At 37.1% G+C, this 27278-nt stretch overlaps 2 protein-coding genes across 2 annotated transcripts in view; one reads left to right on the forward strand and one right to left on the reverse strand.

Annotated features, from left to right (window-relative positions):
- Positions 1 to 882: 882 nt before the first annotated feature.
- The window catches only part of ERCC6L2 (ERCC excision repair 6 like 2), a 169386-nt gene continuing 142990 nt past the window's right edge, over positions 883 to 27278 (forward strand). The window contains exon 1 of the mRNA XM_064361532.1: positions 883 to 937. Coding sequence (XP_064217602.1) covers positions 898 to 937 — 40 coding nt within the window. The 5' untranslated portion in view covers positions 883 to 897. The remainder of the gene's footprint in view (positions 938 to 27278) is intronic.
- Positions 18274 to 19243, reverse strand: LOC135268673 (glyceraldehyde-3-phosphate dehydrogenase). Its single transcript, XM_064361535.1, has one exon. It carries the CDS (start codon positions 19136 to 19138, stop codon positions 18443 to 18445), a length of 696 nt encoding a protein of 231 aa, XP_064217605.1. The 5' UTR covers positions 19139 to 19243; the 3' UTR covers positions 18274 to 18442.

Consider the following 27278-nt stretch of genomic DNA (forward strand, 5'->3'; position numbering starts at 1 on the left):
CCAACTGTCTGAGTCTCTGGGAAAGGGTGTGTTTGCCCGTTAATCAAGGAATACCTATTTCTCCCCTTCCTGCACTACTAATCAAGAGAAGCAAAGTTTTCAACTTCTGAAAAGTCCACTTTAGATGTTCCTTGAATGACTCAGTTGACATGTTCACTAGTGACAGCAATCTTGCTATGACTAACCAGCTTCTACTTTTGACATCTTCTGGAAGAAGAAATTAGTTGTTGTGTAGAAGCTTCCCTCCAGATGGTCTTCACCTAGAGCATAACAATTAGCCAAGTCTATAATGGGAAACTTTCTTTCAAAGAGATCAGAATGTTGATGTATTATTGCAGAGTGTTTGCTGCCTCCGAGTTCTACCTCTCACAATGTCAGAAGACGGTGACTTTCTGTGGCAATAAGGATTTTTACCAGGTCTTTATTTGGTGTCCAAGAATAATACTTTTCTTGTGTTTCAGATTTTCAAGAAAATAAAAACACTCCTTCTAAGAAGCTGTTATCCAGCATCAGATATCTGAATGCAGCTGACTGAAAAGTGGGCTTTTTGCATGCAAGGTGGAAATCCATATTCAGTTGAAGGTAAATAGAAAGTTAAACTCCTCCCTGTTAGGCTGCCAAGCATGCCAGGTCTTCTCTTCCTAACTGCCCTGAGGCACTTTGCATATCACCCACGGTGGCTTTTGAAGCCCACTGGGATCATCTCCGTCCTTGAGAAGGGGTTGGCAGTTCCAGGAGCTCTAGTCAACAACACTGACAGATATTTCTTCTGCTCTATGTTTTATCTTCCTGTTTAACAGGTAGACCGATTTGCTACTGAGTTGGTTTCTCTAGCCTGGGCTATAAAAAAGCAGCATCCTTTGGGAAGCATTTTGCACTTACTGCAATATTCCCGTGATGCCAAGACACAATCTCAGTGAGCTCCACACTTACTCAGGTAAATTCAACTAATTCATGTGCTATATTAGCTAAATGGAAAAATATTTATTCAACCATTTTGCTTACAAAGATTGTTAGATTTTATACTAAGTCTGAATTTCATCTGCCTCCTTTATGACATTTGTATAAGACTGGATGTCTATAATATTGAATATAATTTATAATATACTGATATCTATGAGTTTAAAGTGGTATAGTGCTGTAAGTTATTATTTACCCTGAGAGGATGCAGGATAGTTAGAAACACAGGTAATTGGTATTGTAAGGCCAATAATTGCCTATGTCTCAAGAAGAATTACCATTATTTGCCTGGTGTTTTATTTAGAAATAGGCTAATGGCATTCTTTATAAAGAGCACTATTGTATGCTTAAGTTTAGCTCTGTATCTTTAGTAAAGATAATTCCTTAAGATCCTTTTTAAAAAATTCTAAAATGACCTGTCTTCTACTACAAAAACTTTAATAATTTTTATTTTTTCCAATGTTTTATTATGAACATTTTCTAATGTATAGAAAATTCAGAAGAAAAATACAATGGATCCTCACATCACATAGACACCTACCGTTTAGATTCAACAATTGTTAACATTCTGCCAGATAAGGTGTGTGTGGGTGTGGGTGTGGGTGTGTGCACTTGTGTGTGTATGTTGTTTGCTGAACCTATTTCAAAATAAGCAACAGACTTCAGGATATTCTCCCCTAAATATTTCAGGGTCACCTCCTAAAAACAGGGCATTCCGCTACTATATTCACAATACTATTAACACATCCAAGAAAATTAGCAATTATATAATATTATCTTTTACCCAGATCATGTACAAATTTTCTCATTTGTTCCTCAGTTTTAAGCAATGTGCTGAATGGCTGTTTTTTTTTAAATTCAGGTTTATATATTGTATTTTCTTTCTGTATCTCTTAATCTCTTTTAACACAACAGTGTTCTCGCTAGCACCCTCATGCCCCAACGTATCTTATTTTCTTTGGCATTGAGTTGTTAAAGCATCCAGGACCGTTGATTTGTATCATGTTCCAAATATGTTTATTTCTTCATAGTGTCCTATAGCTTGTTCATCTCCTGTGTATTTCTTGTAAACTGGAAGGTGAGCCCTTTAGTTGTATCTTAAATATTTGGTCCTAGTTGTAGCCACTTATGTTGGCTTTTCTATCATTGCATGTAAATAAGACTTGACCTTATTCAATAAACTAAAGTGGTTCTGATTTTGTAAAATGTAAATGCCACTAACTGAGATCTCTCTCCTGTACTTTATGCCTTCCTAGTAAATGCATAGCACATATTTACCAGCTGAATCACACCATTCATATTCAATCTCTCTGCATTCTTGTAAGTCATCCAAAATTGTTCATTTAGAACGTGGTGTACTACACTCAAAATCATTCTTTTCCTGCTGGTATGCTGTCTTTTTTCCCTTAGGATTATCTCTTTGGAGATTTTTGATTAAATATATTCTTTTGTACTGATAGGCAGTTAAAGTCTGAAACTTTAAACAGCTGGTTATCTGCTTCTATGGTAATAAGGTATTTTAGAAAAACTTGGAAATTCATGCAATTTATAAAAATAACTAAATTCTTCAGTGTACCAACGAAGTGTGAGGGTAATCTGTATGCTAATTCTAGAATGTGCAATGAGTAACATGAAGTAGAAACAGTCTCTAAACAAATGTGAAATTTTTAATTAATCCAAGCTATAAATACCTGAAAAAGTTATGTTTGAGGTTTCAGAGTGATTGTAAATTAATTACAAATTGATTACCATTGATAAGTGGGTCCTTTAAATTCTTCTTAAGATAAAATGAAAGCTGAAGTTTTACTTGTAACTGATTTGATTATTTATGTACAATATTTGCTTTAGGGAAACATTTTAGTGTTTTCAAACTTCATCTTTTAGCTGGATCCAGTGATACGTCTAACAAAAGGACAGGCAATTTGGAAAGTGAACATGAAAATATCTGGGAACGAGCAGCCCAGAGTGAAGGAATAGCAAATACAACAAACCTAAAGACAAACCCTTAACCAATACTTATTTTAAAAAACTAGACTAGGAAAAAAAAAAGTCTGAAAAACACTAGACCACCTACATCCTCACTTGCTACAATTTGAATTGTCCTAAAAATATTCCTATGAATATTACATTTAATATATTCAGGAATAGTCTTTAAAAGTATACTTGTGATAAATTGGGTACATTTAGCAAATTGTTTTCAGACAAATTGATACTTTGTTAATTTGGCTTAGAGAGTTCTGGTTTTCAATCAACTGATTTCTGACTAATTTACCTACAGCTATGCCTGCTACAGAATAGATATTTAGTAAATGTTTATTGAAAGAATGATAGGAAAAAGCTTGCATGTGAAGGAAAATGTCATGGATTATATTGAGTATTGTATCTGAGAGCAATAAGTTAACTGGAACCTAATTTGGGTTTGTGGCTTATCTACCTTTCTGATATTTGATCCCATCCAAAAACCATCTGCAGGATTTTTAACTGCAAAGCCCCGCGAGACCTATCTCTGTGGCCCAGTTTATCTCCTGGTGCCTTCCTTTCATCTTCAAAGCAGGCCCCAGGAACTCAGCTTTCTTTCCCCTCCAGCAACTCAGCCATCCTTTCTATCCCTTCAGATTTTGTTTCATGCCAATGCATAATCTCCCTCATTTTGCATTTTCTTCTTTATCTGAAGTTAAGCATACAAACCTAAAAAAAATAAGGATCTTATTCCTGATCTCTGAAAAGAAATAGGATAATGAAGGAGCTGATCTGGTAGAAGTTAGTAAAGTTATAGAACCCTTCCACAAATGTCAGGTGATCTGTTCCTTGTCCCTTTTAAGATGGTAAATGGATCTAGGAACATCAGACTTTTGTGTGTGACTTTCTCTCCCCTCTAAATTACATGAATTAGTTTTATCTCCTTAGGATTTGCCAAAAGGCAAAGTAGTTATCATTACTGGTTAAACACATTGATATTTATTTATTTTAACAAACATGAAAGCAGTTGTTAAACAGGACGACAACAGCCAGCAAAACTGGGTCCCAGCTTGTGATGACTCCAGAAAACAGTCAGGGTCCCACCTTGTGGCCACTCTTCCATACCCTTCCTGTATAGTCATCAGTGTTCTAGGTCTGGTATGCATTCCCCGAAAGGCAGAAAAGAGAGTGCAGACTATTGTCCCTGATAAGGTCATATGTGGATCTCCTAATATCAATTTGGCTTGAATACAAGGACTACTTTTCTGTTTCAAGGGCAGGATGGAGGTATATTCCTAGGACGTGGAATGGCAGATATCTGAAATATACCTTGCAGACCACTATATTTCACTCTACACGTATTCCTGAGGGTGGAGTTCACTAAACCACTTTCTTTCTCATCCTATTTTTAGATAGAATCAAGGTAGAATAATAGATGTTTCCTAAATTCAAATTGGCAGTTTGCAGTTTCTAGGACGTCAGCAATGAATGACATCCTTTTAATGGACCCCTGGCCTTCCCTTTCCCCCTAGGAATGACGAACCTAGTTCACGTCCTTACTGATTGTCTGTGGCCCAATCACCATACTGAGCACATGTAAATATCATGAAGACAGTATTCAAGGGCAAGGCTTCAGTGTATGAGGGGCAGCAGAGGTGATGGGGGAGGAAAAGTGGAAGAGCAAGGTTGAGCCATTCCCCAGAGGGATCCTGTTACCAGGAACATTGCCAAGGCAGGAGCTTTTGCAGCTGTGTAAAGAGCAGATTAGGAGCAAGATAGAAGCCTGTTGTAAAAACTGGGGCCCAAGATCAGGGCTGGACAACATCAAGGATCTTTGCTGCTAGAGTACTTAAATGCCGAGTCATGGCAACTTAATTCCTCCTATTAATACCCGGTTTGATTCTAGAAACTGGGGTGAGGCTGAGTCCCCTATTGGCAGCCAGAATTTTAGCTGCAGGGAGAGACGAGCTCCAGGAAATCTACAAAAGTTAGGCAAGAAGGATATGGGGAAACAGAGGTCAGTTTCCAGAGAATTAAACAACTGACATCAAAGACTTAAGGGCTATTCCTGGTAAAGGAATCTTTACAAGTAGGAACTGGGCAAGGAGAAAAAGATAACCCAGTTGCATTCAGTCACACCAAAGTGACAAGAGAAGGCAGGATAACTAAGCTGAACTTTCTTCCTTCTGTTGCTTGCTAAATTTTAGAACTAAGTTTAAAGAACAATGAGACTAAATCTGTAGGTCATAACAACCTGGCTACTTCAAGTTAGATCTGCATGATCATGAGTGTTTGCTGTCACCTGTCAATATCATGTCGTTCTGAGATTGCCAGATCAGCCTTCTTCCCAGCCCTGGCACCCAGGGCTCTGGCTCAGCTCTTTAATACCTACTTCCCTGCACTGACCTGATGCAGCAACTGCTGGTCTTCCAGCTTGTCCGGTGTCAGCCTAGCTCAAAACTGGGTCTTCACACCTACAGTCCAAAAAAGGTGTTGAACTTGCAAATCTAAAGGCATCGAAGGGCTGCAATGTGTTAGAGTGGAAAGAGGAACAGAAACGTAATGAAGTTTCCAGAGAGCAACAAGAAACCAAGAACACGCAGAGCTTAATTTTAGGCTCCAGGGATTTTCCCAGGCTTATTTTCACTATTTCTTAGGGCTCCAATTTTCTAAGTCCTTTATTCTTCAGTCAAATGGAAGTACAAGGAAATGTGAGAACTCTAGATGAGTCCCTGAAGTCATTGCTACTAATCAAATGGCTCTGGCAGCTCAGATCAGCAGGCACTTTGGGAGCATCAGCAATGACCCCTGTGTCCTTGGGATGTCACTCTCCTGCTATAAAATCTTCAGTGGATCTCTACTGCCTTGGAATAATTGGACTCTCTAGCCTCACCTTTAAAATCTTCCAGGAACCTTTTCTTTCACTAATCCCCTTCAGGCAGCAAATACTTCTGCAAAACTTAATCACTGGTTTTTCACACTTGCCATGAATTTTTTTTCCATTTTCTGACTTTTTTCAATTTACTTTGTGTAGAATAATATTTTATCTAACTTACACATCTAAATATGACTATTCTTCAATGCCAGCTAAAAGCTTATCTCTTCAAGAATGCAGAAGAGATAAGCTTTTAGTTGGCATTGAAGAATAGTCATATTTAGATGTGATTACACTAATCTCTGATTACGCCTACATTTATTTGACATATTACTTCACATATTTTTACTATAAAGTAAGTCTTCTATCATCTTCCTCAGTTACACTGCACATTCATCAAGTACAGATATTATATCTTATCAGTATTTTCAATTGACCTCAGTGGCAGGGAGTTGAATTAATCATATTCCTCAGTTCCTATAACCCAATCATAAGAGTTGAAGTAAAACAGTTAATTTAGATATTTATTCCTTTTTCATCTCATTCCCTGTTACCATTGCCTATCCCATTCCCGTCTCTTTCCATAGACAACTGAGCTAATGAGTTTGAAGTCTAACATACATGTATACATACTCTTGCAAAATACAGTAATACAGTTCACTATCTTATTAGACTTTGTTCTACTTCTTATTGTTTTTACTCAGTGCTGGTTTTTTTTGTTTGTTTGTTTTTTGTTTTTGAGACAGGGTTTCACTCCTGTTGCCCCCCAGGCTGGAGTGCAGTGGTGCAATCTTGGTTCACTGCAACCTCTGCCTCCTGGGTTTAAGTGATTCTCCTGCCTAAGCCTCCCAAGTAGCTGGGATTATAGGTGCCTGCCACCATGCCTGGCTAAATTTTGTATTTTTAGAAGAGACAGTGTTTTGCCATGTTGGCCAGGCTGGTCTCAAACTCCTGACCTAGGTCATCCACCCACTTTGGACTCCCAAAGTGCTGTGTTTTTAAGATCTATTCATATTGCTCTGTTGACACTTGGTTTGTTACTTCAAGCTGTCAAAGAGTACTCAGTATTATGCAGTCTGCACATTTTACTCACCCCTTCCTCTAGGAATGAACACCGAGATTTCCCCCAATTACTGGAAGCCACAAACAGCACTTCAATGACTATGTAATACATGACTCTAATGTGTGGAAACTTCTTTAGAATAGATAAACCCAGGTGAGGACTGGCTGGGTATATATATATATATTTTTATCTCATTGGATATCTAGTTGTAATTTTGTAACTTTTGAATTTGTTTAAATTACTCTTAACTGATTTTTAATACATATGAACATTCTTCATATACCATTTAGCCATTTAGGTTTCCACTTCTGCAATTGCCTATATATGTTCTTTGTCTATTTTTCAATTAGTTCTCCTGACTCTTTATTATTGATTCATTTGCATATGTTTTCTGTTACATCCTAAATTCTAGTTAGCACATTGGTTTCAGTTTGGCTGTGGGGTCCTTCACTGAACAATTCTGATTAAGTCAAATTAACAACTCCTTACCTTTTGCTTCTGCTTTTGGTATCTTGCTTAAGAGTTCTTCCTTATACCGTGGTCATAAAGGTAACCTATACTTTCTTCTGTAGCTTTATAGTTTTGCCATTCGTATTTAGATATTTAGTTTGTATACACATACATACACATATATTTTCACACACACATATAAACACACCCCATATATGCATATGTTTATATATGTATATGGTATGAGATACAAATCTGTTTTTTCTCTATACAGTAAACTAATTTTCCCATTACAATAGAGTAGATAGGTTTTCCTTTCCCCAGGAATTTGTGGTGCCATGTTTATTGTATCTAAGACTTCCATCTGAGGTCTCTGTTCTCTTCCATTTCTTCATTTGAATTTTTACACTAGTACTATACGGTTGTTTGTGTTTTTTAAAAATTGCTACAGCTTTGTTTTAATCTTAAGTTTTGGCAGAGCAAATTCCTGCTCTTTACTCTTCTTTTTCAAAGTTGATTTAACTATTTGTAGATCTTCATTCTTCTATATACATTTTTAAGTAAGCAAAGTCCTTCAAACATCTCGCTACAATTTCAGTTAGCATGCTATAGATTCATGCATTATTTGTCAGGGGGTGCATGGATACTTGTAGAATGTTAGATGATCTTATCTGTGAAGATAAACTATTTCTCCATTTATAAAACTTCACGTCTCATAATAGGTTTTAAAACTTTCTCCATGGAGGTCTTTCACATTCTTTCAAAAGTTTACTGACATATCATAGTTGTATTTACTGCTGTGTATAGCAGCTTATTTCCTAATTACGTTTTCTACATGATCATTGCTGGTACAGAGAAATGTTACTGACTTTTAAAAACTGATCTTATATCTAGCAGCTTTGCTGAACTTCCTGATTTGCTTTACCTTCTTGACCTGTTATAATATCTATGTATAATACTGCTCTTTGCCTTTAGAAGATACTTTTGGCTTGAACTCTTTTGATAGATTAAGATTGGTACTCTGGCTTTTTCTATTGCTGTTTATGTTTCTTTTATATATGTTTTTAGTGCTTTTAATTTATACCTTTCTGTATCTTTTTATTTTAAAGTGTAAGAATGTCTTATCCTTATACTTAGTGCTTTGTTTTGTAATCCAATATGAGTGCCATTTACTATAATTACTGTTATATCAGGATTTATTTTTTCATTTTATGTTTACTTTTACTATGTGACCTTTTCTTCCTTTTCCTAGTTCATCTTGTGTTCTTCCAAATAAACAAAAGTGATTTCTGCTGCTTTGAGATATATATTCTAACTTATTCTTCTAGCAAGTTATCTCTAAGTTGTCCTTTTATGACTGGGGCTTATTTCACTTAACATAATGTCTTCAAGTTTCATCCATGTTGTAGTATGTATCAGAATTTCATTCTTTTTAACGACTGAATAATATTTCATTGTATCTATATACCATATTTTGTTTCTGCATTCGTCTGTCAATGGACACATGAGTTGCTTCCACTTTTGGCTATAGTGATAATGGTGCTATTACTCACAATAGCAACAACATTCTCTATGTCTGTCTTTCTGCCAGTAACACACTATTTTGATTAGGATAGCTTTGAAATAAGAAAATGTATGACCTTCAACTTTGTTCTTTACAAGATTGAGTGGGCTATATGTAGTCTCTTGAGATTCTGTATGAATTTTAGAATGGATTTTTTATTTCTACAAAAAAGCATTGGAATATTCAATAGGGATTGCATTGAATCTGTAGAATGCTTTGGGTAGCATTGATATCTTAACAATATCAACTCTTCCAATTTATGAACACAGTTTTTTCCCCATTTATTTGTGCCTTCTTTAATATTTTTCAGCAATATTTTGTAGTTTTTGGTGTACAAGTCTTTCACCTCCTTAGTTGTATTAATTCCTAAGTGGTTTTTTTTTGTTTTTTTGTTGTTGTTAGCTAGGGAAGATGCTATTGGAAGTTGAAATATTTTCTTAATTTCCGTTTTGAATTTTTCTTTGTTAATGTATAAAAATGCAATAATTTTTGCATGCCAATTTTATGATTTTGCAACTTTCCCAAATTGGTTTATCAGCTCTAACAGATTTGTTTGTGTAGAACCTTTAGAGTTTCCTACATGCAGAATGATGTAATCTGCGAACAGAGACAATTTTACTCCTTTTTTCAATTGAGATGCCTTTAATTTTTTTTTTCTTACCTAACTGCATTGACTATGAATTCTAGCACTATGTTGAATGAAGTGGCAAAACAGGCATCCTTGCCCTTATTCCTTATCTTAGAGGAAACGCTTTCACTATTGAGTATGATGTTTGAGCTGTGGGTTGTTCATATATGGCTTTTATTATGTTGTGGTAATTTCCTTCTAGTCTTAGTTTGTTGAGTTTATTTTTCTTTTAATCATAAAAGGGTATTGAATTATGTCAAATGCTTTCTCTGTATCAATTGAGATGATTGTGTGTTTTTATTTCCTTTACTTGTTAATGTAGTGTATTATATTGATTTATTTTTGTGTATTGAGCCATCCTTGTATTCCAGTAATAAATTCTACTTGGTCATGGTGTGTAATCCTTTTTATATGCTCTTTAATTTGGCTTGCTGATATTTTGTTGAGTATTTTGCATCAGTAATTGTAAGGGATATTAGTTTTCTCTTCTGGTAGCATCTTTCTCTGGCTTTGATATCAGGTAATGGCGGACTTACAGACTTTGATAATAACTGATCATTCTTCTTCAGGTTTTTGGAAGAGTTTGAGAAGGATGAGCATTAATCTTTCTTTGAAGGTTTGGTAGAATTCATCAGGGAAGACACCTGCTCCGAGGCTTTTCTTTGTTAGAAAGTTTTTGATTATTAATTCAATTGCCTTACTCATTAAAAAGGTCTACTCAGATTTTCTATTTCTTTATGATTCAGTTTTGGTAGGTTTTGTGTTTCCAGGAATTTGTCAGTTTCATCTAGATTATCTAATTTGTTGGTGTCCAATTGTTCATGATGTCATAATTCTTTTTATTTCCATAAAATCAGCAAAGCTTTTTATTTCAATCACTTGAGTCTTCTCTTTTTTTTAAGTCAGTCTAGCTAAAAGTTTGTCAATTTTCTTGAGCTTTTAAAAGAACAAACTCTCAGTTTTGTTGATTTTTTCTATTTTTCTCCTCCCTATTCTAATCTTTGCTACTTTTTTTCCTTTTGCTAGGATTGGGTTTAATTTTTACTTGTTTTTCTAGTTCCATAAGGTAGAAAGTTAGAGCACTGATTTGAGACCTTTCTTATTTTTCAATGTAAGCATTTACAGCTATGACTTTCCCTCTCCACACTACATTCACTACATCTGGTAAGGTTTATTACGTTGTGTTTTCATTTTCATTTGTCTCAAGATATTTTCTATTTTCCCTTGTGATTTCTTCTTTAACCCTCCAGTTGTTTGAGAGTGTGCTGTTTACTTTCTGCATATTTGTGAATTTTTCTTTTTTCTTCTGCTGTTGATTACTAGTTTCATTCCATTTTGATTGCAAAAGATAGACAGTATGATTTCAATTTTTTAAAAAATTTATTCAGGCTTGTTTTGTAACCTAACTTATGGTCTGCCCTAGAAAATGTTTCCTCTGCACTTGAGAAAAATATAGATTCTGCTGCCATTGGGCATAGTATTCAGCACATGTCTGTTAGTCTAATTTGTCTACAGTGTTGTATGTATCCTCTTTTTATTTATTGATTTTCTGTCTACTCATAATATTCACTATTGAGAGTGTGGTATTCACGTCTACTACTATGATTGTAGCCAAGAGTTTTTTTCAATAGGGTCTTTGTGTGGCAATCTTTCTGAGGTTTTATATGGCCAAGATTATTTCTATTGCACTTTTCATATTTAAATGCCAATCTGGATAAGTGCAAGATTCTAGCTTCAAAGATTTATTTCTCTAATACTAAAAAACACAACTTAGTTGTCTTTTTGCAGAAGTTTTTGAAGTGTCTAAAATGAATATGTTACCTCTTCATTTGTAAGTGATCTGTTTCTTTCTGGAAGCTTTTATAAATTTGTCTTTCATAGTCTTAAATTTTACTATATAACGTGTCTAAGTGTGATAATGATTCCAACAACAGCTGTATTATTTAACTATGTAAGAATTTGTATAATCGCCATGTTTTAGCCAAAATTTTTGGACATATTGATGACTTTGGATTTTATGAGGACAGGAACTATGTTTTTCTGTTTCATAGCTGTATCTTTAGTGCCTAGTGTTGTTAGCATATGGTAGATGTACTAAATAAATATTTGTTGAATGAATGAATGAATGACTGAATAGTCACCCAGGTGACTGGCAGCTTTTCTAGGATTCTCTAAAATATATTATTTCTTTTGCAATTTGTCTCAATAACTAGGAAATTTTTACTGCAGAGAAAAAGACATTTAATATAATTTAACACTAAACTGAGTTAGTTTCAATAAATCATCTATAAGTTATAAGAAATATTTTTAAAAATATATAGTTAGGAAAAGAACCATGTAAATTCCCATTGGCTTATACACGCATGCCTGAAATCTGAAAGATACTAGTCTTGGTCAAATATGCATCAGTATGCATTTATACAGTGTGAGTCACTGTATAGGATCACACTGTACTTGGTTTACAGCCCTTTCTTCTCTGCTAACCTGTGATCGACTTGGAAGAACCACGTTTTTGAAGAAATAATATGATGACAAAAAATTTGTACTGTACTCCTTTAGACTAGTGATGTAAACCACTATATAATAATTAAAATACTTAAAAGCAGAAAGAAGTGGTAATTTTACCTTTTTTCTTTCAAGAATATCCTCTTTTATCAATGTTAAAACACAAAAGTGGAAGACAGAATGGGGACTTTCTTTGATTAATTCATCTTTATTATGGTCTTAGCCTTATTTTCCTTAGTGGAATTATTTTCTAATGATATTTGACCATATATGAACTCCCACCATCATCTGCTTTTCTTAACTGTCATCTAAAAATACAGTGTGAATGTCCACCTTTAACAGGCATGTAAATTTTCATGGTTCTACAGACTTAGAAACTGACATAATCTTTCTTTAAGAAAAGTAGGCCAGGCACTGTGGGTCATGCCTGTAATCCAGCACTTTGGGAGGCCAAGGCAAGCGGATCACGAGGTCAGGAGTTCCAGGCCAGCTTAGCCAACATAGTGAAACCCCATCTCTACTAAAAATACAAAAAAAGTAGCCAAGCATGGTGGCAGGGGCCTGTTATCTCAGCTACTTGGGAGACTGAGGCAGGAGAATCACTTGAACCTGGGAGGCAGAGGTTGCAGTGAGTTGAGATTGTGCCATTGCACTACTGGCTGGCAACAGAGCAAGGAGGTGAGACTCTGTCAAAAAAGAAAGAAGGAAAGAAAGAGAGAGAGAGAGAAAGAAAGGAAGAAAGGAAGGAAGGAGGGAGGTAAGAAGGGAGGGAAGGAGGGAAGGAAGGAACGAAGAAAAGGAAAGAAAAAAAGAGAGAGAAAGGAAGGAAGGGGAAGGAAGGAAGGAAGGAAATAAAAAGCTTGCTAGAAAAAGAAGGGAGCCTCTCCTGACTGTGAATATTAAAAACCCAAGGACAATTCACAGTCATATGAGGCCTTATTGTGATAACACTAGTAAATGCAAAAAGAAAAAAAAAAACCCTTAAGAAAATGTTTTTGACAGTGAAATTATTGCAGGCTTTCAGATATTGAGAACCTATTTGTGAAACTGAACTATATAAATAATTAATAGTAAGAAAAATAAAGCCCATGTTTTTCTACAGAAATTGAATGAATTATAGAAATTTGAGAAGGTGTTAACAGTCTTGAAAATATGAATTCTTTGGGTTTTGCATTTCCACTGTGCAAAAGTGGTGTGGGATATTTCAACCAGTCTGTCAAATAATCTATGCATAAATTGGAGAGAGCAGTTCCCCTGAAAGAGTTGCTTTATATTAAAAAAAAATAGTATCCAGTTTAAAAATAAACTCACTTACCTTTCACATGCTTTTTATATTTCCCTGTCTTAATTAATTCCTCAAGTTAATTTCTTTTTAACCAAACACTGTCAATCCCCAGATCATGCCGTCGCATTCCAATTTAGGGCAATGTGACAAAAAATGATCCTTATTAACGAAGTATAGTATTATATTTGCATTCAGAATCAACTATCCAGGTCTGCGTATCTTGTAATGGCCATATAATTCTCTTTACCCTTGTTTCATGGTAACTAAGCTGTGAATTCCTTTGGGAACATTTTTGAAAAGTAAAACTTTGCCAATCATCTTTACAAAGTATATAGACATAGTTTAAAATTTAAACTTAAAAATTTTAAACTATGTCTATATAGCTTCTCTTTTGAAAATGTTTGCCTTGCTTGAAGAATTTAACTAATCAAAATTCAATTCAAGGAAAGTTGCCAAAGGAGATGATGCATTATAAAATAACTGAGGAAAAATTATCTTCAGCAAAAATCACACAGAATTTTAGACTTGAAATGGACCCTATAGGTCATGTAATCTGAAGACCACTAGGGGAGTCCATGGAAAGAATAGAAAACAATTTTCACCCTCTAATTTTACATAGGATTCAACTATGTAATGTTTCCATGCAGATTTATGCAATATTGTAAATCTACATCTTGATGTCCTTCAAATGTAATTCACATTACTTTAACTAGAATTTTTATGGAGTGGAGGAGATAGACTCTATTATTAAGATGTAATTGATTTTTGGAGATTATTTCTTGGAAAAACACGTTTTTGTATTTTTCTAGATCGGAAAAACTCTTTCTGTGGAACTTACATCAGACAGCTCCCTATGCTACAACATTTCTGGATATGTATAAGGGAAGGATAATAAGGATTAAGTCCAAGTATTATTTGCCAATATTTTACATGAAATCTTATTCAATTTGTAATATAACTTTCAAGAATTAGTTTTAGCATTTTAAATTTGGTTATAATTAAGTCTGCATTTGTTGTATTTATTAAAGCAATATTAATCTATTGATTTACATTTAAATTTTAGACAAACTACCTTTGTTTTTTTTTTGTTTGTTTGTTATGAGATGGAGTCTTGCCCTGTCACCCAGGCCGAAGTGCAGTGGCATGATCTTGGCTCACTGCAACCTCCACCTCCCGCGTTTAAGCAATTCTCTGCCTCAGCTTGTGAAGTAGCTGGGATTACAGGCACCCGCCACCACATCCAGCTAATTTTTGTATTTTTAGTAGAGATGGGGTTTCACCATATTGGTCAGGCTAGTCTTGAACTCTTGACCTCGTGATCCACCTGCCTCAGCCTCCCAAAGTGCTGGCATTACAGGTGTGAGCCACCACACCCAGGCAACCTACCTTTGTTTATTTAAGGCTAACAAATCTGAGTAGCATGTTCTTTTGTGGATATGCTAGTGTTTTATGCTGTTTTTTTATAATGAGTTAATTATGTATGATATAAATCTCATAAATGTTTTATGTTTCTATTTTTTGCATTTGTCATTAAATTAAACTGTTACATTAAATAAAAACAAAGGAATGCCAAAAGGAATGCTTAGAATATAACCATATGTGCATCATTCATGCGAATGTTCACATATAAACAATAAAATACAATCCTATTCATTTAAAGAGTAAGAATAGAAGCATGTCTAGGAAGGCAGCTGCTTTGTAAGCAGTCCTACAAGTGGTATAATCCTACCACTTCTTTCATCGTTCCGGTACTTTGCCACTCATTTGGTATTTGACAGCTGTGCTGGGATGACTGGAAAATTTGAATGTGTAAAAATAACTTGTCGGGTTGGTTTTTTAAATTTTTTCTAATTTTAAAGTTTTCTAATCGTTTTGCATTTTACATTTGGTTTTTAATTTACTTGGAATTTAACTTTGTGTATAGTATTAGAAGTTCAACCCTATTTCCCTCCTCTGTGGAAAAAAAAGTTTCACCACCATTTAGTCCTCTTTTCCTTTTGATGTTTTATCAAAATTGCCTTGATCACTCTTGGCACTTTACACTTTCACATAAATTTTACGATCTTCTTGTCAAGGTCCAGGGGGAAAAATACCTGCCAGTAATTTGGCAAGGAATTGCGTTATGAATAATGGTGGGAAATCTTAACATTTTTATTATTTTTTAATATCACGAACATGGTATAGCTCTCCTTTTATCTAGGTTTACAATATGGTTTTATTATTGTCTCTATAAACAACTTGCACACATTTTTAGATAATTGTTAGCTATTCTTGTATTTTGTTGGTTGCTACTGTAAAAATACATTTTAAAAATAATATTTTCTAATTTGTGTAGCTAGTGTATAGAAATATAGTTGATTTTTATAAATTACACTTGTATCCTCAGACCATGTTGAATTATCTTATTCTAAAAATTTATTTGCACATTATCTTGCTTTTTATTGAATAATCATATTGTTTGTGAATTGGCAGTTTTAAGTCTTCCTTCTCAATATGCATAATTTATATATAGTATATTTTATTATTGAAATGGCTAAGATCAATGTTGAATAGAAGTAGCGATAACAGATGTCATTGTGTTCATGGTTTTAAAAAGACTGTCTACATGCACATGTAAGTTCATTGTGGCACTGTTTACAATAGCAAAGACCTGGAACCAACCCAAATGCCTATCAAATGGTAGCCTGGACAAGGAAAATGTAGCACATATACACCATAGAATACTATGCAGCCATAAAAAAGGATGAGTTCATGTCCTTTGTAGGGACATGGATGAAGCTGGAAACCATCATTCTCAGCAAACTGACACAAGAACAGAAAAACAAACACCACATGTTCTCACTCATAGGCAAGTTGAACAATGAGAGCACCTAAGTAGGTGTTGATTTTTATATATTACACTTGTATCCTCAAACCATGTTGAATTCTCTTATTTTACACATTTATTTGCACATTCTCTTGCTTTTTATTGAATAATCATATTGTTTGTGAATAGTGCCCAATGGGGGGGAACATTACACACTGGGGTCTGTTGGGGTTGGGGGGCTAGGGGAGGGACAGCAGGGGGTGGGGAGGTTGGGGAGGGATAACATTGGGAGAAACGCCTGATGTAGGTGACAGAGGGGATGGAGACAGCAAACCACCATAGCATGTGTGTACCTATGCAGCCATCCTACAAGATCTGCACATGTACCCCAGAACTTAAAGTATAAATTAAAAAAAAAAGACAGCTGGGCGTGGTGGCTCACGCCTGTAATCCCAGCACTTTGGGAGGCCGAGGCGGGTGGATCACGAGGTCAAGAGATTGAGACCATCCTGGTCAACATGGTGAAACCCCGTCTCTACTAAAAATAAAAAAAATTAGCTGAGCATGGTGGCGTGCTCCTGTAATCCCAGTTACTCAGGAGGCTGAGGCAGGAGAATTGCCTGAACCCAGGAGGCGGAGGTTGCGGTGAGCCGAGATCACGCCATTGCACTCCAGCCTGGGTAACAAGAGCAAAACTCTGTCTCAAAAAAAAAAAAAGACAGTGTCTAACATTTCATCATTAACTATGATGCTTGCTGCAGGTTTGGAATAGATACTCTTTATTAAGTCAAGGAATTTTCTTTCAATTACTTTTTTGCTAATATTTAGTTGAATTTTAGAGAATTTTTCTGTCATTGAGATGACATAATTTTTCTTCTTTGTTAGTGTGGTAATTTCACTACTAGATTTTCCAGTTTTAAACTATGTTTGCATTCCTGAGATAAACCCAACTTGGTCATGATGCATTACTATTATTATTGCTAGTATTATTCAAAATTAGATTCAGTTGTCCAGTATTTTGTTTAGAATTTTTGCATATAACTGTAAGTAAACTTTACTTATAATTTTATTTGTCATGGTATCCTTATTAGATTTTGCTATCAAGATTTAACAAAGTTTATAAAATAAGCTGGGGAGTATTCCTTTTCTTGTATTCTCTGGAAGAGTGTATGTGCTATTGAATTTATCTGTTCCCTTTGACATTTGGCAGAACTTTCATGTAGTCACTTATATCTGGTCTTTTCTTGGAGAGACATTATCAACTACTGATTAAAGTTTCTCCAACAGTTACAGATTTCTTCAGTGCTTCTTTTCCTTATTTATATACATATATAGAGTCTCATTCTGTCGCCTAGGCTGGAGTGCAGTGGCATGATCTCGGCTCACTGCAACCTCCGCCTCCCAGGTTCAAGCGATTCTCCTGCCTCAGCCTCCTGAGTAGCTGGGACTACAGACGCATGTCACCACACCCAGCCAATGTTTTGTATTTTTAGTAGAGATGGAGTTTCACTGTGTTAGCCAGGATGGTCTCCATCTCCTGACCTCATGATCCTCCTGCCTCGGCTTCCCAAAGTGCTGGAATTACAGGCATGAGCCACCACACCCAGCCCCCTTTTAATATATTTTTAAGGCAATATACAGTTAAACACTTTGGCATGAAATCATCTTTAGAATACTCCTATAATTTTCCTAATTTTTGAATTCTCTTTAGCATTACTTTATTTTTCATTCCTAATGTTCATTTGAGTCTTTTCTCTATTTTTCTTGATGCATTTCACAGTGGTTTGCCTACTTCATTAATTGTTTCAAAGAATCAACTTTTGGCTTTGTTGTGTTTCTTATTACTCCTTAACTTCTGTTTTTAATTTTTTCCTTTTATTCTAGTTTCCTTAGGATTAGTTTGTTGTTCTTTTTAAAAGTTAAGTTGGAAGCACAGATCATAAATTTTCAGCTTTTCTTGTTTTCAATATAAGTATTTTTTACACTTCAGCAATTTCCTACAAACTTTGATATGTAGGAGTATTATTCAGTTCTAATGGATGTTGAAACAGCAGGACTCAGGGGATGAAATATGAATATAAGTTCATTTATTTGAACAATACTCATTCAAACCCACTTTGAGAGCTATTTTTTTTTTTTTTTTTTTTTTTGGCTGAGCACAGGGGACTTTATTGATGGTACACGACAAAGTGGGGCTCCCTAGGCCCCTCCCTCTTCAAGGGGTCTGCATGGAAACTGTGAGGAGGAACAATTCAGTGTGGTGGGGGACTCAGTGTGGTAGGGACTCCCCAGCAGTGAGGGCCTCTCTTCCTCTCGTGCTCTCGCTGGGGCTGGTGGTCCAGGGGTCTTACTCCTTGGAGGCCATGTGGGACATGAGGTCCACCACCCTGTTGCTATAGCCAAATTCATTGTCATACCAGGAAATGAGCTTGACGAAGTGGTCGTTGAGGGCAATGCCAGCCCCAGCATCGAAGGTGGAAGAATGGGTGTCACTGTTGAAGTCAGAGGACACCACCTGGTGTTCAGTGTAGCCCAGGATGCCCTTGAGGGGGCCCTCTGACGCCTGCTTCACCACCTTCTTGATGTCATCATATTTGGCAGGTTTTTCCAGACGGCAGGTCAGGTCCACCACTGACACGTTGGCAGTGGGGACACGGAAGGCCATGCCAGTGAGCTTCCCGTTCAGCTCAGGGATGACCTTGCCCACAGCCTTGGCAGCGCCAGTAGAGGCAGGGATGATGTTCTGGAGAGCCCCACGGCCATCATGCCACAGTTTCCCGGAGGGGCCATCCACGGTCTTCTGGGTGGCAGTGATGGCGTGGACAGTGGTCATGAGTCCTTCCACGATACCAAAGTTGTCATGGATGACCTTGGCCAGGGGCGCTAAGCAGTTGGTGGTGCAGGAGGCATTGCTGACGATCTTGAACACCATGGGGAAGGTGAAGGTCGGAGTCAATGGATTTGGTCGTATTGGCCGCCTGGTCACCAGGGCTGCTTTTAACTCTGGTAAAGTGGATATTGTCGCCATCAATGATCCCTTCATTGACCTCAACTACATGGTCTACATGTTCCAGTATGATTCCACCCATGGCAAATTCCATGGCACTGTCAAGGCTGAGAACGGGAAGCTTGTCATCAATGGAAATCCCATCACCATCTTCCAGGAACGAGATCCCTCCAAAATCAAGTGGGGCGATGCTGGCGCTGAGTACGTGGTGGAGTCCACTGGCGTCTTCACCACCATGGAGAAGGCTGGGGCTCACTTGCAGGGGGGAGCCAAAAGGGTCATCATCTCTGCCCCCTCTGCTGATGCCCCCATGTTCGTGATGGGCATGAACCATGAGAAGTATGACAACAGCCTCAAGATCGAGAGCTATTTTTTTCTTCATATTCTTGAAAGGAAACTAGGAAAAGTCTCATGATTCTTTTAGTCTTTCTTGATAATAGAAAAATCCTGTGGTCACTTCTAGCCACTAAAAAGAGACAAACAAAAAGTCAATTTGGTAATAAATAAGTCCATGGTGATAAAAAAAATATTAAGACTTCAACACTCATTCATCCTTAAAGACTAGCTCACAGTTGGTACAGACAAGTGGTTTGCAGGGGAAAATGTGGAGGTGATTGCTTCCTTCATATGATTTATGCCTCACCTTCCTCTCCTACTTTCTAAGCTGCTTCCGACTTCTTTAGGGCTGATTTGGAAAAAAGAGATAAAATAAGGAACAGGGGCTAGGTGCAGTGGCTCACTCCTGTAATCCCAGCACTTTGGGAGGCTGAGGCAGGCAGATTACTTGAGGTCAGGAGTTCAAGACCAGCCTGGACAACATGGTGAAACCCGTCTCCACTAAAAATACAAAAATTAGCCAGATGTGGTGACGCGTGCCTGTAGTCCTAGCTGCTCAGGAGGCTGAGGCTGGAGAATTGCTTGAACCGGGAAGCGGAGGTTGCAGTGAGCTGAGATTGTGCCACTGCACTCCAGCCTGGGTGACAGAGCAGACTCTGTCTAAAAAAAAAAGGGAGGGGAACAGGAAAGGTCTTACTTAACCAGCATGAGATTGCATAGGTTCTCCATGGGTATCTTTCTCTCTTGGGAGATTCTCTGTGTTCTTCAAAGTCACTACTTTACCCTTAGGCATCCAGCTGTTCAGATCCCCTCCTGGGGTCATCTTGAAACTTCTACTGGCTTTCACTTACCTACGACCTACATTTGCTCCAGAGGAAATGTGCATCCTTTCCTAACAGTAAACTCTGGGAGTAAGGTGGCCCCAAATATGTGAATGTTTCCTATTAAACTTCAGAGCAGTTAGCCATCCATAGTACTTCTTCAGATTTCTTAAGTTTGAGTCAAATAGTTCACAATATCCCACAAATTCTGGGGAATGCATATCAGAATTTCCAGATCATGATCCCTCTGAAACGCCTTTTGTTTATCTGGAGGAAAGACTTAGCACTGCAATTGCTCTGTCAAAAACATCTTCTCTCCCTCTAATCTCCCATTCCCAATCCTTTTATATTCTAAATGTAGGTGAGGAATTAGGATAATAAAATCTGTGTTGATGACTTCCTTTGGAAATCTTACATGGAATATTTATTTATCTTACAGCAAAATATGGGCTTTGTCATCTTAGAACTTCAGCTGAAACCATCTAAACACATTCCATTTTTTGGCTCTGTTGCATATTTACTTTCTAATCTTCATCATGATTTTTTTCTCTGGCTCATAAGTTATCTAGAAATGTGTTTCTAAGGGCCAGGCACAGCGGCTCATGCCTGTAATCCCAGCACTTTGGGAGACTGAGGCAGGCAGATCACCTGAGGTCGGGAGTTCAAGACCAGCCTGACCAACACGGAGAAACTCTGTCTCTACTAAAAACACAGAATTAGCCAGGTGTGGTAGTGCATGCCTGTAATCCCAGCTACTCGGGAGGCTGAGGCAGGAGAATCACTTGAACCCGGGAGGCAGAGGTTGTGATGAGCTGAGATCGTGTCATTGCACTCCAGCCTGGGCAACAACAGTGAAACTTCATCTCAAAAAAAAAAAAGGGCCGGGCACGGTGGCTCACGAATGTAATCCCAGCACTTTAGGAGGCCGAGGCGGGTGGATCACGAGGTCAAGAGATCGAGACCATCCTGGTCAACATGGTGAAACCCCGTCTCTACTAAAAATACAAAAAATTAGCTGGGCACGGTGGTGCGTGCCTGTAATCCCAGCTACTCGGGAGGCTGAGGCAGGAGAATTGCCGGAACCCAGGAGGCGGAGGTTGCGGTGAGCCGAGGTCGCGCCATTGCACTCCAGCCTGGGTAACAAGAGCGAAACTCCGTCTCAAAAAAAAAAAAAAAAAAAATACATGTTTCTACATTTCTGACTATATCTTCTTTAAAAGTATTCTTACATACCAATTTCTAACTTAATTAATGTGATCACAGAACATGATTTGTACAAAGCAGATTTCTGGAAAGCTGTTGAGACTTTCTTTATGACATAATTCATCATTAATTTTTGTAAATGTTCCCCATGTGTTTGCAAAAATGTTAATTCTTATGATAGGATGGCGTATGCTACATATGTCCATTAGATCAAGATTGTTAATTGTGTGGTTCAAATCTACTTTCTTTTTAATCTGATAATTACTAGTGAAATGTATTAAAAATTCTTACCATGTTTGTGGACTTACCAGTTTCCTCTTGAAATTCTGATACCTTTCCTATATATTTTAAGACAGTTAGTAGATGGTGCTAGGTGGGGAACATTTTTACCTCCTTGGTTTAAAAAAATGCCATTTATCGTTTTACATAATTTATTTGTCCCTAAAGCTTCTTGCGTTAAAGCTTGTTTTGTCTGATATTAATACTTTGAGCTATCCCAACTCTTTTGTTTGTTTTTGCCCCCTAGACTCCATTTCTTTCTACCTTTTTCTTGTATTTTCTACTTAACTTTTTTGTCCTGCATTTGTGGTTCTTTATTCAGATCTTTCAGTTCATAAATTCTCTAGTAGGGTATGTTGAACTTTCTCTTTAATTTACCATTGAGCTTTCCATTTTAATAATTAAAACTTTTATTTTCAGAAGTTCTGGTTCTTTTGAAAAAAAAATCTGTTTTTACAGTGCCTTCTGTTTCCTTTCTTAAGTTTTCAGTTCAGTTTTTAAAAATATCAACATGCATTTTAACCACACTTTAAAAAACCCCTTCTATCAATTACTTCTATTCACTGAAATTACTAAAACTATTTCTGTTGTATGTTTTCTCTGCTGGCCCTTGTTCATGATGGCTTGTTTCTGTGTATGTTTTGCAGCTTTAGGGTTGTGAATTGTTAGATGGGACTTTATCTGCAGAAATTCCGAGGAGTACTTGTTTTAATGTTTCCCTCCAGAAAGGACGTGCCTACTTCTTTCTAGCAACCTAGATGCAATTAATCAGGCACTACATTATGCTATTATCCTGGCTTGGGGTTTCCTAGGTCATGCAGATTGTATACATTCAAATCCTAAATTTGTTTGAGGGCATAACTGTGGTTTCAAAATTTCAGAGGAAATTAACAAAACCCCTTCAAAAATCTCATGACAAGACAGACAAATTCCTCTTCATCCTCCTCCTTTTCTGCTCTCCAGATTTTTTTCTTCTAGCTCACCATTTCACTACGGAGGTTACCTTTCAAGCTTTCTGATTTCAAATGAGAGTCTCGGTTTCAATGTGGGACCTTGTGGGAGCTTGAGACCATGTCTTCTGCTCCCACAAGACTGTTAAAATTCAGACCTTTGTGTAACTGAGCCAAACAAATGTGTCCAGGAAAGGAGTGGTATAAGTGTCATCTTAATAAGCTAGTTTTCAACTTCTTCCTTATTTTTGGTCTATGAGTATTTCACATACTTTTTGAAAGCTCGGCTATGCATTTTGAGATTTTCTTTATTTAAAAAAATTTTTTTTTTTAAGACAGTCTCACTCCGTCACCGGGCGTCAGGCTGGAGTGCAGTGGCGCGACCTCGGCTCACTGCAACCTCTGCCTCCCGGGTTCAGGCAATTCTCCTGCCTCAGCCTCCCGAGTAGCTGGGACTACAGGCACGCACCACCACGCCCAGCTAATTTTTTTGTATTTTTTAGTAGAGACGGTGTTCACCATGTTGGCCAGGATGGTCTTGATCTCTTGACCTTGTGATTCGCCTGCCTTGGGCTCCCAAAGTGCTGTGATTACAGGCGTGAGCCACTGCACCCGGCCTATTTTTTAAGTTTTTATAGATTCAGGGGGTACAGTACAGGTTTGTTACATGGGTATATGGCATAATGGTGAGGTTTGGGCTTCTAGTCTACCCATCACCCAAAGAGTAAACATTGCACCCAATAGGTAAGTTTTCAACCCTCACCCCTCTCCCATCCTACTCACTTTCGGAGTCCTCTGTGTCTATTATTTCCTTCTGCACGTCCGTATGTACCTATTGTTTAGCTCCCTCTTCTCAGTGAGAAGACATGGTATTTAATTTTCTGTTTCTGTTCACTTAAGATAATGGCCTCCAGCTCCATCCATGTTGCTGCAAAAGACATGATTTTATTATTTCTTTTATGGATGCAATGTATTCCATGGCATTTACATACCACATTTTCTTCACCCAGTCATCTCTTGATAGACACTTAGATTGACTCCACGACATTGTCATTGTGAACTTTACTGTGATAACATACAAGTGTGGGTGTCTTTTTGATATAATGATTTCTTGTCCTTTGGGTAGATACTCAGTAGTGGGATTCCGCATCAAATGGTAATTCTACTTTTAGTTCTTTGAGAAATTTTCATACTGTTTTCTAAAGAGGTTGTACTAATTTACATTCTCATCAACAGTGTATAAGCATTCCTTTTTTCACTTGAGAGTTTTTATAAATGTATTTCAACCAGTAGTTCTTGGTGTTTTGTTGCAGAATTTGTACACTTATCTCACATGAGGTATTAAATATTCCATGAAATAAGATCATAAATTCTAATTTTTCAAATATAAAAATCTCTCCTGTGCAGTAGTATTTTATAGTTCTGTCACACTGGAATGAGAGTCGGGAATTGTGTTCCAGTCCTAACTTTGTTATTTGCTATTTTGTGACCTTGGGTAAATAGTCTAACATCTCTCAAGCTATTTCATTACCTTTAAATTAGAACACTTAGATCAAGTGATCATAAGATTTCAAGTTCTATTATTTATTGAGTCTATGAAGCAAAACTGGTGTTGGTGAATATTCAAGGTGTAATAATAATAATATTCATTACATGGGACCATGACATATTTCTAACACTGACTCTATATATCTTTCACTATACCTTGCTCAAGGCTCTAATTTTCCTTTCTTTGGCTGAGCTTTTTTTCTTGTGTTTTGCTTTTTAAATTGTGGTAAGAAAGAACACATAATACAAAATGTACCTTCTTTAACCATTTTTAAGTATACTGTTCAATAGCGTTAACTATGTTTACATTGTTGTGCAGCATTGAGTTTTAAACTTTAAGATTTAGGTTATTCATGGCAAGGAATGACAGATATATTTTATGTCCTTTCTCTTGCCTTCACTCATCTTTTCTTCCTTCTTTTTATTTTTTCCATTGGCTGAAACAATGTATGAAGGGAGAAATGCTGCAACCTAAAGTCATCTAACTAAAACTCAGACTTAATTTCTCGTGTTGTCTTAGTGTTTCATATCTTTTTTTTTTCCTGGGGCCTTTTTGCTAGATTAACTCACAATTCTGGAAATCTGTCAACCACATACAGGTATATATTTGAGTTTTGCAGTGTGAACATAAAAAGAGACTACTTTTTGGCAAAATATTGGTGGGTTTAATCATCCTTCCATGAGCCTCTTTTGAAATGGCTATATTATCACCATCTGTGTTATTTTTTCTCTTTTGTAGTTTTAATTGGCTTAATTTTTGCTAGATCTTCCTTTGCCAATAGTTTTGTATGTGATTCAGTTCATTCATGTGATTTATTCAACATCACAAATATTAACTCCAGGAATTCCTGCATATTTTACAAGATATTCAATTTGAGTTTGCAGTTACAGGACTTACAGTGTTAGATGTTCACAGTATCAGCACCTAAACCATGATGTCAATGCAAAGACACAAGCTACTATTATAAGGTGGGGGAAGGAATATTTGAAGATGTCTAATTTTATGAGGCAACTAGTTCATTAGGACATACTTTCATGTCATGATTATTTCTGCTTCAGTATACGTCGTTAAGTACAGCAGTGAGGTTAAATAATGAACACTCAGAAAATGAGGTATCCTCCTCTTTTGTTAGTCACAAGGGTATTCCTTCAACCAGATGATACTTTCCATTTAAATCAAAATTTATTTCTGAATTTGCTTACCACTTTTAGTTAGAGGTCAGATCTATCAAGAGCTTACATCTTAACTCAATGGACTCCTGAAAAATAAGACAAAATTACACAACTAGTCATTTCAGAGAGGGGAGAAAAAAAAATCAAACTGTTTTCCTGGTAGTTGTAGGGGGGAAAAAATAAGCTTGATTAAAATTTCCATCTGCCATTTTGATTTTAGAGACAATGTGAAAAGAGATATAATCCATCAATACCAAGAGGCAGATTTTTCTAGATTTTAAGATTTCCAATATCAGGGTGCATGTTAGAATCAAGAGTTACAATTATAATTAGCAGTGTTTTCCTTTTCTTAGCTATACATAAAATATGTCTTAATATCTATGGTGTTTTCTAATTTAAGTAATAATGTACTACCAACTATTAGCCACTTTTTTTTTTTTGAGACGGAGTCTTGCTCTGTCACCAGGCTGGAGTGCAGAGGTGCAGTCTCAGCTCAGTGCAACCTCCGCCTCCAGCATTGAAGCGATTCTCCTACCTCAGCCTCCTGAGTAGCTGGGACTACAGGTGCATGCCACCACGTTCAGCAAATTTTTGTATTTTTAGTAGAGACGGGGTTTCACCGTGTTGGCCAGGATGGTCTCTATCCCCTGAGCTCATGATCCGCCTGCCTCGGCCTCCCAAGTGCTGAGATTACAGGCGAGAGCCACTGCGCCCGTCCTATTAGCCAAAATATTAAACTGACATAATGGCCATGTAGAATGCAACTTTCAAGTGGATACATTCCATTGATAATAATAGCAATAGCAACACATATATGCCATACTATGACCAGCCACTGTTTTAGGAGTTTTACTTAATTATCTTCTTTTTTTACTGTTACCCTTTTTAGGTAGTTGACTATATTAGGCTCACTGTTATGGTGATAGGTGAGGACAATAAAATACAGAAAAGTGATCTGGCCAACATCTCACAGATAGCCTGGCTGAGTTGGATGTTTCACTTTGGCTTAAAGTTATTACCTGCTGGTAAGCAAACAAGTGATATTATAAAGCATTTTATAAAAAAAAGCATACTACTAATTTTTAGTATCTGCCAAAGAATTGACATCTATTTGCAGAACAAGCAGCCATATTGTTTTCTTAAAATAGGCAAAATAATGATCCCCCAAAGATGTTTATCTCCTAATCTCGGAACTCCTGAATATATTAGTTTACATGGCAAAAGGATTCTGCTAATGTGATTAAGGGCAGAGACCTGGAAATGGGAAGATGATCCTGGATTACTCAGGCGAGCCCTCAGAATCTTTCTCACCTGCAATCAGCGGTAGACTTGAGGATGGAAGGGTCAGAGAGATGGCACATCACTGGCTTTGAAGATGTAGGAAGGGACCAAAGCCAAGGAAAGTTGACAGAAGCTGGCAAGGGCAAGGAAAAGATTGTCCCGTGGAGTCTCCGGAAAGGAATGCAGCCCGAGTGACACCCAGGTAGTACTTCCGACCTACAGAACTGCGAGATAATAAATGTGTTGTCTGTAAGATGATACATTGTGCTGCTTCAAGCCACAGAGTTTGTGGTCATTGGTTATTGTGGCAATAGAGAAGGCATACAGGCCCCGCCAGGTATTTCACTAAATCCATGATATACGTAGTATACAAAAGCATTTTAACATGTACGGGAGCCACTTACGGATCCGTCCATCTGTGCTGCCTGGGAGTGTCAAGAGGCCGCGTCCTTCACCTCGCAGGTGGGCGGCGCTGCCCTGAAGATGCTCCCAGGCGCAGTGCGGATAGTTTAGCGCTCTCCCGCGTTCAACGAACCGCTGGAAACGTCAGATGGTACAGAGGAAAACACTTTACACTTTAACAGT

Source organism: Aotus nancymaae, unplaced genomic scaffold (assembly GCF_030222135.1).
Source record: "Aotus nancymaae isolate 86718 unplaced genomic scaffold, 86718_ANA_hifiasm-v0.15.2.pri h1tg000041l, whole genome shotgun sequence".
Classification (NCBI taxonomy): Eukaryota; Metazoa; Chordata; class Mammalia; order Primates; family Aotidae; genus Aotus; species Aotus nancymaae.